Raw genomic sequence first — 20,272 nt, forward strand, 5'->3', positions numbered from 1 at the left:
CTAGATAATAAATTACTTTTGTATTGAATAAATAAAATAACTTAAAAATGAATTTGTAAATTAATATTTTATCGCACAATTCATTGTTTAAGCAAAGAACTTTTTATTTCGATGCGCTGGATCTTCTGGTCCTCTGCACATAAGTGGATTTCCATTTAGACTTTATATAGACAACAACTCAAAGTGCTTTACAACAAGTCACATTCACCCATACGATCATCTAGTGCTGTACTTTAAACACTTTAAACACAAACACAGATACTGTGGGGAGAGGCCACAGAGGCACAGGGAGAAAACTCACACAGAAATCCAACAATTAAAGAGGAACCTTCTCGATGTAACACTACCATCCTGCAAGATGACCTGGTCCTGGGCCATCTTAATAAGCATGCTGTGCACAGTAGTTTCATATTCCTGCCAGAACAAACACCAGACAGTTTGTACACAAGGCTCAGATTCTCGCTTTGCCAGATACAGACAATAGTTTAAGATCCTAATGTCTCTGCACAGCTCTGTATGTACTGAAATATCCAACCTCAGATATTTCCTGCTCACACTCTGCACCACCTTAGACAACAAGTAGTTCATGCTATACATAGCATTGACTTTTCATTCCAGCCATGTGCACTCATCAGGGCATCAGTGCTGCCGTAGTAACCACACTAACACTTCCTTGCACCTGTTGAAATGGCCTCAGTCTGATCGTGCCCTGAACAAACTCACCTTTAACATCCCACACACGGACTAAATATGTGCGTGTCAATAACACGTGACAGGAGAACATGCTGGTTGTCTGTCATGGGGCTGAATTAGAAACAGAGCAGGAACTACAGTTTGTCAGATTAAGACTGATCAGGTCCAACATCCGCTCCCAGCACTGATTTACACGTTTGGTGTCACATTGAAGGAAACGCCTACTGGCACAACCTGCATGTGTTAAACTGCTCCTGCGTGTAAACAGCGTGTCACTTACGGCTTTTTGCATCAGAAGGACGCGCACTGGCGTCTCAGGGTGACTCAGATGTTTGCTGAATGAGGTGTAGACCGGACTAGGCGGGACTCATTTCACCAAAACACGAGCTTTTCCACCCACCAGTGTTTATCTGTGTGCTTATTTTAAAGAATTATTCCATCGTTATCAAATACGAAGCATTACACGCACGTCGCGCCGTTTCTGCTGAGTCAGACACCAGTGCTCCCGTGTGCTGATTCTCGGGTCCATCTTAAACTGGTGTGTTTGCGAATGAACTTCGGTAAAACGTTACAACGTTACCGGGCGCGCAGAGGGTCTCGGAGGCGTGTCGTACCTGTCGGGTGGTCGCGGGCTCCTCGTTCCCGGTGGGTGAAGGTGTTTCTCCTTCAAGCGATGCTGGGGTGACCGGAGAAGAAGCCATGTCCCAGTCTGTCTTCTTCTGCCTCACTCTGCGCTCTGCTTTTCACTTCATGTCTTTTTGTTTTGTAAGGTGGCTAACACGATCACTCCTCTTCTGCCTGCAGGACTCTGTGACTGCTCTGTGCTGTGGCAGCACACTCCAGCCTGATAGTTCATTTTACAGCTTTTGGCACTGCGACGCTCTCCTCGGCTCGACAGACACAATCTCACCATGTCGGCACAATATACTGAGTGCAATCCATAACATGATTTTATCTCACTGTAACTTTTAAATCGACCAAATGTTGCGTAAATGACGTGTCACGTGACTTGAGCACACGCACACCCCCTGTCCTCACAGCAGACATTCATCTTAGCCCCCCCCCCCCCCGTGTTTTGAGATCATTGCTGCAACAAAAAGTTGCCACACATATTTCTACATGAAACGTACTGAATCAGTTGGCACATATTTAATATATATTAAATATAATATAATGTTGTTTTGTTGAGTGGCTGAAATAAAGCTGAATCACATCACAGGAACGACACAGCCCTGTTCCTCCAGGCTGTTAACCTGTGAATCAGCAAACATGTGTGATTTATTGTCATTCATTTGCTGAACAAACTTACCTCTGAACTTTGACCCTGAAAATTCAATTCAATTTTATTTATATAGCGCCAAATCACAACAAAAGTCGCCTCAAGGCGCTTCATAGGTACAGAGAAGAACCCAACAATCATATGACCCCCTATGAGCAGCTCCCTAACCATGGATTGGAGAAGAATGTGAGATGGTAACAATGAGAGCTCAGGAAATGGCAAATACACTAGAAGAGCCACCTTTATATCACGCTGAGCTGAGGGTTTGTCAAGCCCAGCTCAGATTTTCAGGAGAAAGGTGATCTGAACCAAAAGCAGGAGGAGATCATCACTGCTGGACCGAAGGCTAAGAAGGAAGAGCTTCTGCTGTTTGCAGTGTATACTGCTGTGGATGCTGTATCGTGTGACATGCACAAGATGTTTTATTCAGACTGAACTCTTTCTTTGTAGTGTTTACCTGGAGAAGATCGGAGGGGCTGGCTAAAATGATGAAAGCTCGAAGCAGATTAGAACACCGCTTTGAAAACTTGTACATGTGCTGTGGGTTTGAGGGGGATTCAGTGACCTTGTGGGGCCATAACAGAGAAATGACAGCAGTGTAGTGGATCAAATAAAGAGTGATGATGTTATATTTGTGACTGTAGCAGGACCAAGGCTCAAAAGGTTGCAGGCGTTGTTAATTGAGCAGAAGATGGACGGCATCAAGCCCTCTCCTCGACAGCTACAGGATCACAGTCTGCAGGTTCAGTTATGCAACGTTTTAGCATCGATGCGTGAAGTTAAGAGCAGACAGGGAGGTTATTTTTGCACTGGGCTGGAATGACTCAGTTTACCTGTCAAAGGCTATCACGGCTGGGAGAAAACCCTCAGCATTAGTAAAGAAGGACCACGGTGGCCTCTGGGTAGAAACACTGCAGAGTTCATGTGGATACGCTGCTGCATTAGGTCAGATAGAAATATCATAAAGCATCATTAAGTAAAAACGTTTATTAAGAACAAATGTTTAAATATTGTTAACGTGTTTCCCAGAAACATCTGTAGAGACAAAGAGCTTTCTGTTGTTGCTTCGAGGAAACAAGCTCTTCTTTTTAGTTTTGTCCTGGTATTTATTCCAGGACGGACTCATCCACTGAGCAGTGTTTGGGTTTCTTCGTTTTCCTCGTTCTGGATGCAAACTATTACAACTTGGGCTTTATTTCAGTGACAATGGCCTTAAGCTGCAATACAACAGGAAGTTACTCATATATAGTAATTTCCCAGACCATATTAAAAATCCATTAACAGGAAATACAAATGATGGGACAATGCCACAGCATGGACATTAGAACAGTTGGGAAAATTTACCTGGAAAAAGGTGAAAATGAGGCTTCATTGAACTGGAATTACAAAGACCAGGAATGTGAGATCCACCAGCCACAACTGAGGGTTTTTACACGTCATATCCTCAAAGTAGAACTACAGTGATCAAAAGAATCGACTTTAATGTTATTCTTTCTTTATTTATGTCAGATTTAACCCCCCAAAAAGCTTTAATCTTTAACTAGTCTTTGGACGTAGCTACAGTACGGTCAGGTTGACAGTTTATGGGTAACATGTGGCCACCAGGCACTGCGACACACTTCCATGTTATATTACCTTGGCGTCCCGTAGGAATACAGGAGAATCATGTGAGGAATCTAAGAGTTGTTTCTTAATTCAATTCAGTTTTATTTACACAGCACCAAATCACAACAGCAGTCGTCTCAAGGTGCTTTATACTGTAAGGTAGCTCGTACAATAATACATACAGAGAAAAACCCAACAATATGACCCCCTATGAGCAGCACTTTGGTGACAGTGGGAAGAAAAAACTCCCTTTTAACAGGAAGAAACCTCCGGCAGAACCAGGCTCAGGGAGGGGCGGGGCCATCTGCTGTGATTGGTTGAGGTGAGAGAAGGAAGACAGGATAAAGACATGCTGTGGAAGAGAGACAGATGAACCGCTGAGTGTTGTCCCGTCGAGGTGGCTCTTCTATGTTGTGCATTTATGGCACCAAACCACAAATGCAAAGGAAGAAAGGGTCGAGGCACAGCACCCAGCTGCCTGACAATATTCAGGCAACGTCCAAAGCCCCACAAAGGACCTACCCACACCCCACTGGCCCCGCCCAGATCAAGGAGCTGTCACAGCAGACAAAAATGTGAAGTCCGCACATAGTCGCCATGGCACCCACCAACCCACCACACCATCCCCCATGGAGCTACCAGGAGAGGCATACTGGCCCACTGAGGATCACAGAGGAGCAGACCCAGGGGGGCTGACAGCACAGCCCCCACCCACCAGTCGTGCAGCTTATTTTATCTTGTCAGCGTGAGCCCCACCTAAAGGGGACAGAGGGATTAGTGAGTTGCATTAGTGGGGCAGGAGAGAGTGAAGCAGGGGAGCCAATGTCACTGCGATACGACTCCTCAACACCATCCAGCCTGCCCCACCACTCATAATGAGTCCTGCTGTGCTCTGTAGCAATGATGCATTTTATGTGTGTGTGCCAGGTTAGTGCTGTGGATTCAAAGGAGCACAGTTCCACTAAACAGGAGATCAGGATAAACCCCAGTAACCAACCCTGCCCCCGCCATCACATATTCTCAATCCCAACAGAGGCCAGCCCCACAATGACATGCCACACGTGATACACAGCCAATATTACTGTTATAATTACATGTTTCCTTTATTACTTTCCTTTCAACCTATTGATTTTGCACCTTAAACTTTCTTCGGTTGCTACAAGCCACAAAGTCCTTTATGGTTTGTCTCTGTTGTGTGGAGGGCTGTTTTTAAGAGCTCAAAAATGGGTGTATCAGAGTCAAACAGGCAGCACAGTGGAAAAGTGGTTGGCACTGTTTCCTGACAGCAAGAAGGTTCTAGGTTCAAATCCAACATCTAAGCTGTTTGCATGCTCTCCCCATGTCTGGGTCCTCTCTGGGTTCTCTGGCTCCCACAGTCCAAAGACGAGCAGTTAGTGGGGTTAGGTTGATTGGTGTATGTGCCCATGAGTATGAGTGTACACGGGTGTTTCTCTGTGTTAGTGACAGTCTGACAGAAGGCTGCATCCCTCAGCCTCATGTGGGCTGTGTAGCCCCTTTACAACTGCAGTGAGAGCTCAGACCTGTTTCTGGTGGGTGGTGGACTCCTCCAGGGCTTCCCCTGATTCCCCTTCTGCCACAGAAGACTGTGGCCTCAGAAACTCATATCTGCTTTTTGCAAATGAAGCGAACCTGTTGGCTTCATCAGCAGGGGCGGATCTAGAAGGGTGGCATGGGGTGGCAAGTGCCACCCTAAAATGATCCCTTGCCACCCCAAGTGCCACCCCAGTTTTGCATATGACAGTGTTGTTTATTAAAATAAGTTTAACAGTTTGAGCGTAGTTACAGTCAGCAGTGAATATAAATGCTAGAACTGGATATATTCCATAGTGTCCCCCCCTCCACATTAACAAATGGTTCAGCCCATAGCAGGACGGCTTTCTTCTTGTTTTCAGTAGCAAGCGATGCTTATGATTGTGCCAGAGCACATTTTGAACAACACCATGGGAATTTCGGATGTTACACAGGTGGGTGGATGTTACACTGTGGAAATGAAGGAAGGTGAGTGCTATTTTAAATGGTTGTAGAAAATGAAAAAACAGCAGGTGTATTGGCTGCATTTTTAGATAAATAGTTGTATCTGTTTACAAAATGTACAATTTATATTTGCATTTCAAGTTATAAACATTTACCCAACACGTCTGTTGTTTTTTTTACAGTAAAAAATACTGCTAGGATTTTAGGTTCTTTGTGTGATTTCAGATCAGTAATAGTTACATTAATAGTAATAGTAATACTAATGCAGTATGTCAGTGAAAAAACAACTAAATTCAGTTGAGCTGAAAAGATACCAAACAAAGCAAGAGGAGGAAAAAATAAAATGAAACAATCTGAGGGTGAAATACAAACGTAAACTCAAAGGAGTCACAAATGTCCGGTTGTGTTTCAGACCTCAGAGGGTGAATCCAACAAATCATGAAAAATGAGGTTTACATGTTTGTTCATGACAGTGCAGATTTCTGACATTTTGTGTCATTTAAGCTGCAACAATGTGACTGTTTTCTAACAAAAACAGTGAAACTTAAGTTAGACTTGTGTTTGTAAATGAAGCGCCCCATGTTGTGTAGCTTTCTGGAGTTTATACTTATTGGGCTACATATGTATTTAATATACAGGCTGTACAGTACATAACATCAAAACTCACATGTTTCATGTAACTAAAGTGTGTAATCATGTGGGTACAGACAATAATTAAGTTATAGACTATATTTATATGAAAAACGTGCATACTTACTGCATTTGAATCATTTTAACCATATGTAACCACCTGCATATGTGTTTGGGGGGAAAAGGCTTTGATTTTGCCACCCTAAGAAAATTTCTCTAGAGCCGCCCCTGACCATTTCACAGGATTTGCATTTAAAGATGCAACAAGACTAAAATGGTTAGGGTCAGGAGGTCAAAGGTCAGAGCTCCTGTGGGTCTGAGGGCGGCCTCACGCTGGAGAAGGATGAAGGAGTCTGACCTGAGCCAGTGTTTGACATGAACACATCAGCACTGCTGTCAGTGAGCCTAACGACAGCCGTTAGCATCATTTCAGTGTTTCAGTCATAAAAACACTTCCTGTCACTGTGGTGGTTACAGTGACATCATGCAGTTTGTGCTTTGACCTCCAGAGGGCGACAAATCAGCACAGACAGAGAGCTCCATTCAAACTTTGCTGCCATCAGGAATAATTCTTCAAATATAATCATCAGTGTTTGAGCAGTTATGATATCAGGGACAATCTAGACATGTGTGACAATACTGAACATGTCACATGACACACCTCAAACATCATGTGACCCACTCTCAGTCTGCACTTTCATTCATGACTTCAACAGGTTGAAATGAGCTTTGAAGAAACATCAGTGAAATAAATCTTTCATGGATTCATGTGAGCAGCAGATGAACTTTGTACCAACAACATCTTCAATAACAGAGTCTGAATGAAGCTCAGGTGTTGATGCTGCTCACTGATTGGACGCTTGCTTTCAGCTCTGCTCTCAGTCTTTACTGCACAGGTGAAGGTAGAAAGTGTGACTGGATCTATAGACTGGAAACAGAGAAACATGCTGAACATTTGAAGCTTTGCAGCAGAAATGTTCATGTTACAAATACAGCAGAGCTGATCTGGGATCAGTGTGTTCACACCTGCAGCTACAACAAGGTTTCATGTCTCCACACGTCAGCATGTGAACTTTACTCTGACTCAGTCTGAGCAGTCAGACGGCATATTTTTAAAGTTAACACATCAGCACACACAGAGCTGAGCCCCTCCCACCTGTGCTGAGTTTCAGGTGGAGTCCCGCCTCCTTCCAGGAAGCAGCTCACCTGTGTGTCCGTGTTTAGTGTCCAGGTGTGGAGTGGAGCTTGTTGTTGGTGTGTGAAGAAACTGTAAGTTTGCTTTGTTTCCTCCTTTAACAGTTTGTCTTTAGGAACTTTACTGTTTGTTCAGCTCGTGTTTGATTTCTTCACACAACAAACTGTGTGTGTTTGTATTTCCGGTCTCTCCATTAAAGTCAGTGTGTAATGTTTCCTGGCTAACATCAGCTGTGTGCAGCTTAGTTCAGCACAAATCTGCCGCTCCATAGTTCACGGTAACGGACTCACAGCTGGACCAACGAGGCCGAGTGTGTCCGCCACTCTGAGCTACGTTCGTGTTTGTGTACTTGTAGTTTGTACTTTGAGTTCACTCAGAGCCCACAGAGGACGCAGCGTACGTGATGACGTCACAGCCCTTTACCTCCTTTACTGTCACTGTGATTAATATTTACACACGAGACACCTGCAGAGCTCTGACGCTGAGCTAGCACACAGCATGCTAACGCTAAGCTAACCAAGAACCCAGAGTGACGTAAAGCTGAGTAAACACTGACCCCAGACCAGCACCGTGATAAAGTGAGCTGCTGCTGCTGAACTTGAACAGGTAACAAAGTGATGAGCAGTCAGGCTGCAGGTTTCTACCTGTTCATGTTTCTACAGTAGAATCACTTTGAAGTGTCTTTGTGCTGTTTCATCTTTGATTTGTGTTCATAAACACTCAGAGAAACATCACGTGACCTCATCAGGATCTGTGTTGGTGTGTGGGGCTGTACCTCAGCTTTATGTTGTTACATGCTCATTGGTTCATTTTAACATCAAAGTAATGTTATGAGGAGTAATGAAGTAACGTACTCCATTACTTTTAATCAAAGTGTTCTGTGTAATATGTGTAATAATGACTGTTTTGAGTAATGACCAACACTGATCACAACAAAGAGGAAATGCCTCCAACATGCACAAACATTTGAGCCACAACATGCAGTTAATGTGCACAAATGTCTTTGATATGCTGCTCAGTGATGGTGGTGACTGTCAGAGCAGAGCTACTGAGAATCAATAAGTAATATCAATGATGGGATCAGAATCACTAAATTCTTCTCATCCCTGTCAGTATCATACATGTGCTGTATAATGTGATAAATGTAGAGGTGCTGGCTGTTCTCTCACTCTGCTGTTTAGCTGTAAAGGACGCCTCCCTGCCTTTGTCTCATTCATGACCTTTAATAGTCTCTTCTAACATGCAGAGATCTGTATGATCTGTTTCATAGAGTCTAACCAGCCTGTACAGGTAACAACAACAGTCACTGCATCACTGACACACAAACGTCATCTCTGTCAATAACAACATTCATACATGGAATAAAAACACATCAGTGGATCATTGCTGGAGCTGATGTTTGTGCTCCTGGTGCAAAGGCTCTCAGTTTCCTCCTTGAAATAACATCAGTGGTGGGTCAGCGACATGCTTTCTTTCCCTCTCAGGTTTAAATATCTGGGACTCTCCACCGTTTGGTTTTAGAGCTGAAGAAGCTTCTCAGATGAAACGTCTTCCAGAAACTTAAAGACGTCTCTTTTCTCTCCAAGCTCCTTAGATCACATGACCTGGATGACTGAACCTACAGACATATTGACCTGGTTTCATGGTCACATGACAGGTCAGAGGTCAGTTCCTCCTGTTAATGTGAACTCACTGAGTGTTTGTGGTTTACCTCTCAGACTGACTGAAGATGATGATGGAGGAAGAGGAGGACAGAGCAGAGTCTGCAGGGTCCAGCTGTCCGTCTGTGAGGAGTGACTGGTCCAAAGGTCGACCTCCAAACTTCAGTGCTGAACCTGGAGCAACGAGGTCAGAGAGCTGAACTCACTGAGTAACAGAAATAATTCTGCACTGACATTATAATCAGTGTTGACTCTGGTTGATTGTCTGACTGTGTTTGTGAGCTGAGAGGAAATGAAAATGAGTTTGTAACAAAAATCAGTTTTGTCCAGTTTTCCTGTAAAAAGCTGAACTCTAATCTAAGAGGATGTTACTGACAGGAAACAGCTGCATTATCTGCAGTCTGTGTGATCACAGCTGCTTCAATCATGTTTGTGTCTGCAGAGGTCAGAGGTCACAGTCTGCAGGCTCCAGCTGTCCGTCTGTGAGGAGTGACCGGTCCAAAGATAGCAATCCAAACTTCAGTGGTGAACCTGGAGCAACGAGGTCAGAGAGCTGTGATGACTCCTTTACATGTTTGTGTTTCCTGGATAAATATGACCTGAAACATCCTCAGATTGTTACAAAGATTCATTAAAAAGAAAACAATGAAAGAGAAAAGATCCAAATGTTCGACTTGGTCATTTGCTGTTTGAGGACAGTGATGCTCATATCTGTGGGGAAAGTGTGACCTGAGTGGGTTCATGTTTGTCTTTAAAGAACAGAGCTGCTCTGATTCTCTTTGTGTCTGATCTGTTAAACAGTCTGAGAGGTCACACAGAGACCCAGCAGCTAAAGCCTGGATCATACTGGCTGCTGTTACTCCATCAGGACAACACTGAACCACAGTGGTGTGGATGTAGTGGATAAATCCCACCATACTGATGCTCAGAGTTAACCACAGGGAACAAAACCAGATGTTACCTTCAGATTGTGACCTTTGGAGTGGACGATGCAGATTTCAATAGAGAATAAATGTTGTTGTTTTTCAGCTGTGAAGAAAGAATCTAATTTTCTGAACTGAAGAATTTATGATGCTGGAAACAACATGGAGACTATAACACAACATTTCCACTGTGTTCATAGAATGAATGTAAAACTGTCAGACATTCATTAAATATGCAAAATGTCTACAGAAGCATCAGAGGGTCAGACGTGAAGCACTCAGTGATTTTGATCAAATGACTCATCAGTTATTGATCTGTACTACACTGATCTACCACGTTAGTAAAGCTGGTGTTCTGGTGGTGGAGGGAGACTCGGATCATGTTCTGGTTTTGGAGCAGTGATCTGCTGATGGTTCAGTTTGATGAGCTTCTTCAAAATCATCCCTGACATCACCACTGAAAGGACGTCCATGAAAACAGACTGAAAATTACTGATATGTTCACAATCTGAGAGTTTAAAACTTGACAGACTTGATTCAGATGAAGTTATTTGAGCAGAAACTCCTGGATCTTTATCCTGTGTTGATCTAATCCTTCATGGTTCCTCCACAGAGTGGAGCAGCAGAGCTCAGAGGTTCCCGGTGGTCAGTCTGCCCAGCAGCATCAAACACAGCTGGACTCCATATTTATGGTCTGTACATGTACAACAACTACTTTAATATTAATAATAATGCATTTATTTATAGGTCCCTTTCAGAACACCAAGGACTCTGTGGACTAAATGACCAAAAGAAACAAACTTTGAAATCAGACGGTGCAAATGTGATCACAGGGAAACGTTTTAAACATCGAGGCTTTAAACAGAAACCAAAGTGAAACAGTTTGTAGTCGAGATCAGTGGGAATGAAGCTGAATAACTGTTTCTTCAATAACTTTGAGCTCTTAAAAAAACAAAAACTAGCTGAAAGTCTGGCTGCTCTTATGAAAAGTACAGAGAAATTATGGGTCGCTCAACGCTTGTGCACAATATAAGAGTTTAAATAAATCTAAAGAATAACTCAAAGTCCTACAATCATACTGATAAAGTCATCTACAGCTAACTATCCAAGTGGATTTGTTTAAGACAGCTCCATCTGCTGGTGGCCCTCTGCAGGTGCATGAAAGGGGCGTGTTTATAGTGAAAGTAGTAGAGAAAGTAAACCCCACGGGAAGGAGGAGGACTCTCAGCAGCTTCCAGCTCATATTCAGACATTTGACTTCTCACTGAAAGCAGCAAGTTTGAGTGTCTGTACCTTAGTTAGAAGAGATAACATGTCAGTAGTAATTAGAGTTGATTGAGCAATGCTGTCCTTGTAATGTAGTTTATGATTTTTATGGACAAGTCCAGTTTTTCTGTAGAGCCTCTCAAGTTGGTGACAGCAGCAGTGGAAGTTCACGTGTAAACCAGAGCAGCAAATCAGGTCCAAATGTGTTGTTCACAGTGAGTGGGATCATCATTGGCTGCTATGTTAACCTCCTGCAGCAGGATGTCTTTGGTCAGAGAATGGATAGATCACTAAGTCATTGTTGAGTTTAGGGAGACAGTAGACAGTTGGAGGAGGTTCAGCCAGTTGACACACAGTAGATAAAATAACTGAAGGCAGGAGCAGACACCTGTATGACTTTCCACCTCTCACATAGATTATTTCCCTGGGCAGCGCCACAGGGCTGGTAGATGTAAACAAAGCTGGAGGAGAGGATTTATTCATCTGAGAAAAGTCACAGAGTTGTGTCTTGATGCTCAATCATCCAGGTACGTAAATCCCAAAAAGCTTGATTCTGTTCATCTGGATGTTTTCAGTGGGAGAAACGTTTCATCATCATCAGGTGACTTCTTCAGTCTCAGCTGACTGCAGGTTTCAATCTCATAAACAGGACATTTGTATGACTGAAACCAGCCCACTGAAGGAACAATGGGCTGGGAGGTCAGTTCATTGATCATTGGTACGCATATTGTCAGGACCATTGATCAATGGTTGTTGATCAATGGCCATGAGTCCAGTTCACAGAGAGCTGGGGAATGGCTGTAATCACAGCATGTAAGATGGTGACAGTTGTACCCTTAGGCCCCTCCTCCATTCAGAGATGATCTTTCCTTTTCACATAAATGGCCTCCTTGACTCCGCCCTCAAACCAGCGTTCACATTTACTCAGGACCTTCTTGATGTGAAGTTCTTCTGCTTCGCTGGCTGCTGTGTCTGTGGGGATGGTGTTTGTTCTGTGTTGTAGCGTCCTGATGACGCCCAGTTTGTGCCCCAGTGGATGATGAGAGTCAAACCTTAAATACTGATCTGTATGTGTAAACAGAGTGAACCTTTAAGACCAGTTGTCTGTACGATCAACTCAGTCACCTGAAACATCTCCAAGTTTCTGGCTTTGATCATCAACCTGTTGGTAGTTCAGCTCTGAACACCAGTGAAATGTTTCTCCCACTGAAATCGCTGCATTCATATGAACAGCATCAACGTTTTGGGATCATGGAGTTGTGGACAAAGTCTCAGTTAATCAGATAAAGTCAAACCTATAATTGGTGAAGAGGTCGTGGATGATATGCCCCTTGATCGTAAAGAAGTGGACGTTGTGGATACTGAGGTTCAGAGTGGTGGGTCATTCATAAATATTCTGTTCCAGCTGCTGGAGGACAACATCATCACTTTTGTGAAGAACGAGCTGAAGAAGATCCAGAAGGCTCTGAATCCAAATAAGCCCCAGTGCTTGGAGTTTCAGAGGGAGGATGATGAGCAGAGGAGAAACAGCAGAGAGGCATTTGTGAAGATCACAGTGGACTTCCTGAGGAGAATGAAGCAGGAGGAGCTGGCTGACCGTCTGCAGAGACGTAAGAGGATTTATCTAAAGATTTAAGCTGCTGGATAAATGAGAGACTTGTGACACCAGTGTGTTCAGTCATTTCTCAGTGGGTCAGAAATTGTCATCAGCATTTTGTAAAATATGATTGTTAAAGTTGTATTTTTATTATTATTATTGTTCAGAACTTCCAGCTGCTGTTTGTCATCGTAACCTTAAGTCTAAGCTGAAGAAGAAGTTCCAGTGTGTGTTTGAGGGCATCGCTAAAGCAGGAAACCCAACCCTCCTGAATCAGATCTACACAGAGCTCTACATCACAGAGGGAGGGACTGCAGAGGTCAATGATGAACATGAGGTCAGACAGATTGAAACAGCATCCAGGAAACCAGACAGACCAGAAACAACAATCAGACAAGAAGACATCTTTAAAGCCTCACCTGGCAGAGATGAACCAATCAGAACAGTGCTGACAAAGGGAGTGGCTGGCATTGGGAAAACAGTCTTAACACAGAAATACAGCCTGGACTGGGCTGAAGACAAAGCCAACCAGCACATCCAGTTCATATTTCCATTCACTTTCAGAGAGCTGAATGTGCTGAAAGAGGAAAAGTTCAGCTTGGTGGGACTTGTTCATCACTTCTTTACTGAAACCAAAGAAGCAGGAATCTGCAGCTTTGAAGACTTCCAGGTTGTGTTCATCTTTGATGGTCTGGATGAGTGTCGACTTCCTCTGGACTTCCACAAAACTACAATCCTAACTGACCCTAGAAAGTCCACCTCAGTGGATGTGCTGCTGATAAACCTCATCAGGGGGAAACTGCTTCCCTCTGCTCGCCTCTGGATAACCACACGACCTGCAGCAGCCAATCAGATCCCTCCTGACTGTGTTGGCATGGTGACAGAGGTCAGAGGGTTCACTGACCCACAGAAGGAGGAGTACTTCAGGAAGAGATTCAGAGATGAGGAGCAGGCCAGCAGGATCATCTCCCACATCAAGACATCACGAAGCCTCCACATCATGTGCCACATCCCAGTCTTCTGCTGGATCACTGCTACAGTTCTGGAGGATGTGCTGGAAACCAGAGAGGGAGGACAGCTGCCCAAGACCCTGACTGAGATGTACATCCACTTCCTGGTGGTTCAGGACAAAGTGAAGAAGGTCAAGTATGATGGAGGAGCTGAGACAGATCCACACTGGAGTCCAGAGAGCAGGAAGATGATGGAGTCTCTGGGAAAACTGGCTTTTGATCAGCTGCAGAAAGGAAACCTGATCTTCTATGAATCAGACCTGACAGAGTGTGGCATCGATATCAGAGCAGCCTCAGTGTACTCAGGAGTGTTCACACAGATCTTTAAAGAGGAGAGAGGACTGTACCAGGACAAGGTGTTCTGCTTCATCCATCTGAGTGTTCAGGAGTTTCTGGCTGCTCTTCATGTCCATCGGACCTTCATCAACTCTGGACTCAGTCTGCTGGAACAACAACAAACAAAGTCCATATGGTCTATATTGTTTTGGAAACAAAAACCTGAAAAAGAAGTAAAATCTGTAGAGAAACACTTCCACCACAGTGCTGTGGATAAGGCCTTACAGAGTCCAAATGGACACCTGGACTTGTTCCTCCGCTTCCTCCTGGGTCTTTCACTGCAGACCAATCAGACTCTCCTACGAGGTCTGCTGACACAGACAGGAAGTAGCTCACAGACCAATCAGGAAACAGTCCAGTACATCAAGGAGAAGCTCAGTGAGAATCTGTCTGCAGAGAAAAGCATCAATCTGTTCCACTGTCTGAATGAACTGAATGATCGTTCTCTAGTGGAGGAGATCCAACAGTCCCTGAGATCAGGAAGTCTCTCCACAGATGAACTGTCTCCTGCTCAGTGGTCAGCTCTGGTCTTCATCTTACTGTCATCAGAAGAAGATCTGGATGTGTTTGACCTGAAGAAATACTCTGCTTCAGAGGAGGCTCTTCTGAGGCTGCTGCCAGTGGTCAAAGCCTCCAACAAAGCTCTGTAAGTACATTTGTATTCATATGCTTGTTGACAAAAAGCAGGTGTGATCAACTAAAACCACTAACAAAATAACCCCCAAAACCACAGTTATGAGTGCTGGTGTCTGAAAAGTGTATACAACTGTTAAGTGATAATCAGTACTCATTTTGTTCAATACTGAATACCTGTCGGCATTTCTGAAATTTTTCTGGGTGTAACTGTCATCAAAGTTACACCCAGACCTGGCCTTGAGTTGTTATCTGAGTTTTAATCATGAACTCTTCTTAAACGATGACAAAATAAAGAAATTTGGCACGTTTTGTTGATACCAAAAGCCTATTGAACTATCCACTGTTCTTTTACTGCTCTGTTCTCTGTTCTCTCTCTGATTGTTTCCACATGTTGCTCGTTACTTTCTTGACAAAAAGAGAATGGAATATTGCTAAATGTTATGTAATCTCATTACACTTGATCAAAAGTAAGTTTTTTTAAAATTGTTTTTCTGTTATTTTTCAGACTGAGTCTCTGTAACCTGTCAGAGAGAAGTTGTGAAGCTCTGTCCTCAGGTCTCAGCTCTCAGTCCTCTAATCTGAGAGAGCTTGACCTAAGTAACAATAACCTGCAGGATTTAGGCGTGAAGTTTCTGTCTGAAGGACTGAAGAGTCCACACTGCAAACTGGAAACTCTCAGGTGAGATCAAGCATTTTGTAATCAACTGGCAGAATTAGCAAATTAATAATAAGGTAATCCTTTAATAAGAGGAGATATGGGGGTGTTCTGATGTGCAAAGTACTCTTATGTTGAAAGATTCTAAAACAAGAAGTAGTTCCTGGGAACTGCTTTCTGTTTTATTGCTGTCTAAGTAGAAACTTGCTGATGAAATTACTGATGAGTTTGCAGAGTTGAATCCACAGAACACAACACAAATATTCTTACACCCGACAATATGTACATAGTCATGGTGTTGGGTGCTGAAGATCATAATTAGAAATTTAATTATAAATTTCTTTAAATGCACATTCAGGTCTGTGACACTCATTCAGACCGTGAGCACTGGCTCTGTGCTACATACAGACATTTCTGCATCCTTGCCATTCAAAGGCACTTTGTTATATACAGTTTATATATGTAGTATTCAAAACTGAACTGTAAGCTTGGTGTTTTTAAAGGAAGCAATTTTAATTCAGCGTTTTCATTAGTCTTAATTTTATACATTTACTACCACTAAGAAGAGAACGGACATGACCTTAAGGCCTGGACAAGTTTGAAACCTTTTGTCCTTCACAATGGAAAATGGGTATCACTTTATCCAGCTTCTAATTTATAAATTCTGCACTCAGCTTTGCCGTCTCCAATATCACTGAAATTCAGCCAGATGCTGCTCATTTTATGCTTTCACTTTTTCCTGACACGCTTGAATTTAAACCTGTGTCGGTGTGTACCAGGCCTGTACCACTAAGCTTGCTTTCTTCTGAACGTTTGCCCCCATCCCTTTCTTTAAATAGTGGCATGATCCCAGGCTGTCTCTTAATGTGATTGGCCACATGATGTGTCCATCAGAATAAAGTCCCAGCCCTGCTGCCATGGAATATCAGCAACCCTACGTCAGACACAGCAGACATTTAGTGATGATCTCACTGTATGTGGTCTTTTAGCGCCTCCTAGTGGTGAATTTGTGGAGTGGTGTTAGTCTGGGTGAGGAGTGTAACTATTGAGTGACACAGACCGAGCCTGCATGCTGGTAGCACCTTAGCCACAGCTCGGGTGTGGAAAAGCTGAAAAAGAAGGTTTTCTAGTTTGTAACGAGGAAAAAACTGAGAGGACTGAGTTAAAGAGAGGCTGGAGAGTAACACAGAGCAGCAATGAAAGCTGTTCACACAGTTTAGACAGTTTAGCATCAAATGTTCTAGTGAGTTAGGTTAGCTCCATGCTAACGAACAAATCAGCTAACTAGCAAACCAGCTAACTAGCAGACCAGCTAACTAGCAAACCAGCTAAATGTAGCCACAAGCTGCGACTGCGGTTTTATAACGAGAGCATCAGACACTCAGACTGGTTTTCTTTGTGGATGATGATGTATTTTTATTCTAATCCTTCATGGTGATGCTGCCATTCACCCACTGCTCCTGGCAATGTTGCCAACTCCTCAGTAAGGAAAATTGCTATTGGCTGTCCTAAAAGTTGCTGGAAGGAGGTCAGTGTGAATGGACTGTTGTCATTGGTCTGAATGTGTCACTATAAACATGTGCTCTTCATTATTGTGTGTGTAGAACAACAAATAAAACCAAATCACAAAAAGCTTCAAGTCAAAAACACATGAAACTTTGAGGGTTTTTCCCTAGGATGAGGAAGCAGACTCGGCCCCAAACAGCTGGATATATGGATGGTTACCACAGCAACCACAGCAGTGCGCTCTGAGTATATTTAGTTGTATAAAGGTGTTTGTGGTGTGTTGCAGCTGAAGCAGCCTCATGTATGTTGACACAGGGAGAAAATAGTGTGAGAACACTGTTCACAGCAGTCACAGCTCGCTGCCTTCAACAGTCTCTTCCTTCCTTGTTTAGATGTCACTGATATCACCGCTCTCACACTGACCACCTGTTGGAGCTAACATGCTAACATGGCTAACAGCAGGATCACTACATGTAGTCCTTAGTGATGGAAACTGGAACCATGAAGTCAGTGATGCTGGAATAAGCATCTCCACAGTGACACTAATGGTAACTATCATGACTCTTTGATGATATTCTGTGAAACACTGACAGAGAAAAGTATTGGACAAATCTGAACAAGTCTACTTAATATACACGACTGTCCATAATTTTGATGGACACATGTTTTGGAGAAACGCCCTCCCTCCTGCTGCTCAGTTCACTCCGCTGTTCCACTCATTTTTGTTCATTATAACCTGTTTTATTTTGGTAAGTATGGTCTCTGGTGTCAGACGTTGTCTGGATGAGTTTCAGCTGTGTCACATGACCCTCCTGTGTTGACCTCAGCTGTATAGATGGCTCTGTCCTTCCCTCAGTCTTTATGTCAGTGTCAGTTTCTCCTCCTCATGTGCTGCCGGCCTCTTTTAGATTCTCTTTAGTTTGTTCCTCGTGTCCTTTCATTCCTCAGTTTAAGACACCAAACTCATCAAAGGTTCAGTCTGCCTCCTGAAACACTCCCATTCATGACATGAGACCAATACAAGATGTCCTTGGCAGCACAAACACTGTTTTAAAAGCAGCGATGGGCAAAGCCAGGCTTCGTCAAACTGAAACACTGGAAGCATTTGTGCCATCTTGAAGATGCTGTTCTGTGAAACGGGGACACAGACGAGCCCAGCACAGTTCACAACACAACTACAGACACACAATACATCACTTTAGTCAAACATAACAGACTGCTGTGTTTACTGTAATAGGCACACAGGTTTACAGCTGTTTGTTGGCCTCATGTTTTGCTCCCAGCCGTGAAGCTTTGGATGCGTTATGTTGACTTTGAGGTTTTCTGGGAGTTTGTGTCATCAGTTCTACACACTGTCAATCAAAGTTACAAGCTGGCGTGGCGTTAGCTTTGATTTGGAATCACTTTGAAAAAGATACATTTCCATGAAAAGATTAAATGTGTTTTCTTTCTTTATACAAAGTTTGTCCCATTTTCACAGGCTCATTCTGACCAATCAGAAGCCTCCATTTCACGCACATCTTTAAGTCGTCCTCAGCTGAACATCTTCTGAACCATTAAAAAACTTTCCTGAACTTTACCTTCTAACACTGGCCTGATGTTTCACTGTCAGTCTGGAGTTTGGCTCATAGTGAACCTGCACAAGTCCTGTTGGATTTGACAGACTCAAAAAGGAAAATAGAGCCTGGAATCAATGTGTTTTTCTAGCTTTCCTTTTTATAGGATCAGTATTTTCTGTATTTCTACACACAGTCTGTGAGTAACAGCTGACAGTGAGGATGATATCCCTGAATGCAGTACATCCTATTTTCTGTTGTAAGTAGAAAAAAGTAGAGCGCAGACAGAGCTGAAAACTGGGGCCCATTCTTCGTACCTCGCTTACTACATCCAAGATCAAATGACACATCCAAGACCAAATCATCGCGCTAACCGTGAGCTCGCTATTCCGGTTCTCCGAACACACCTGTTGTTGACGATTAGTACAGCTGGATGAAGTAATGTGAGATCACTGGGTGGCCCAACAGGGGCTACGCGTCGATAGTAGAAACCTTTGATTGGTCGGCGAAAATGTCGAAGGAGCGCGCTCGGTATTTTTCGGCAGCAGAGCAAGAACTCTTGAGTGAGGGATTTCAGGAGTTTCAGAGTTTAATCAGAACGCAAGGGAACACTGCAAAGGCTGCAAAAGCAAGGAGAGAGGGCTGGCAGGAAGTTGCTGACAAATTAAACTCGTAAGTAATTTAATAATAATAATGGAGTGGATTGATATAGCGCTTTTCAAGGCACCCAAAGTGCTTTACGATACCACTATTCATTCACTCTCACATTCACACACTGGTGGAGGCAGCTACGGTTGTAGCCACAGCTGCCCTGGGGCAGACTGACAGAAGCCAGGCTGCCATATTGCGCCATCGGCCCCTCTGGCCAACACCAGTAGGCGGTAGGGTAGATTTATCATTTCACACTATATTATCCAATATTATATTACACTATATTATATTATAATATGTTATATTATATCCCCTTTCACATTAGAGCCACAACAGGACCCACTAGAACATGGGAACAAGTAAAAGTGAAATATAAGAATATTCTACAGAATGGTAATATTTATCACTTATATTGCTTTTAGTCTCTAGGAAAGAGACCCTGAAATAATCTGTTTGTTTGTTCATAACAGCAACCAAGAAAAGGGCAGAGCAAAAAAAAGACAGGTGGTGGTCCTGCACCCCCTCATCAACAAGTTGGTTAAGTAAACAATACCCTCACGGGAATATCGATATCTCTCTATGAGCACACTGTCGCGCTGAGCTAAAGGATCCTGTCTATCCCGCAATATACGCTGAATTCTGAGGACTCTCCTTATCAATCTTGCACCTTCCTCAATGGGTGGCTCGCGTATACGGACAGGACATGGCTGCGACAGACTTCCCAAATCCACCTTCGCTTTTATAGCCGTGGTCTCTCATCTTGATTACACAAAGTAATTTGCAATTACTACTCTGAAATATGAATTACATCTGTAATAATCACATACATGTAATAGAATGTTAATAGTACATTTCCCTTTTTTAGGAAATGACCTGTATGTATCTGTGTGACATCAATAAAAGGATCAAGTGCTGCATTATCTTTAGTTACATTGATGTTATTTATTTATGGTGAAACAGTGGTGGAATATCGCTGTTGCTTTCGTATAAATGAAGCGGACATACCTGAGTGGCCGCGATCTAATCCTGTTTACATAAAGTAAACCTGCTCCCGAGCAGGTTTAGGCTTACGGCTCTG

At 43.3% G+C, this 20,272-nt stretch overlaps 2 protein-coding genes across 2 annotated transcripts in view; both read left to right on the plus strand.

The window, feature by feature from the left end:
* LOC145422861 (protein NLRC3-like) overlaps positions 1–20,272 on the plus strand; it is a 35,332-nt gene that overhangs the window by 7,175 nt on the left and 7,885 nt on the right. Inside the window, exons 5-6 of the mRNA XM_080294744.1 lie at positions 13,012–14,836; positions 15,332–15,505. Coding sequence (XP_080150870.1) covers positions 13,012–14,836; positions 15,332–15,505 — 1,999 coding nt within the window. The remainder of the gene's footprint in view (positions 1–13,011; positions 14,837–15,331; positions 15,506–20,272) is intronic.
* LOC145424160 (protein NLRC3-like) overlaps positions 7,368–20,272 on the plus strand; it is a 66,376-nt gene continuing 53,471 nt past the window's right edge. Inside the window, exon 1 of the mRNA XM_080297136.1 lies at positions 7,368–7,471. The gene's annotated coding sequence lies outside the window, so the exon portion shown is untranslated. The remainder of the gene's footprint in view (positions 7,472–20,272) is intronic.

Source organism: Astatotilapia calliptera, chromosome 3 (assembly GCF_964374335.1).
Source record: "Astatotilapia calliptera chromosome 3, fAstCal68.1, whole genome shotgun sequence".
NCBI classification, from domain to species: Eukaryota; Metazoa; Chordata; class Actinopteri; order Cichliformes; family Cichlidae; genus Astatotilapia; species Astatotilapia calliptera.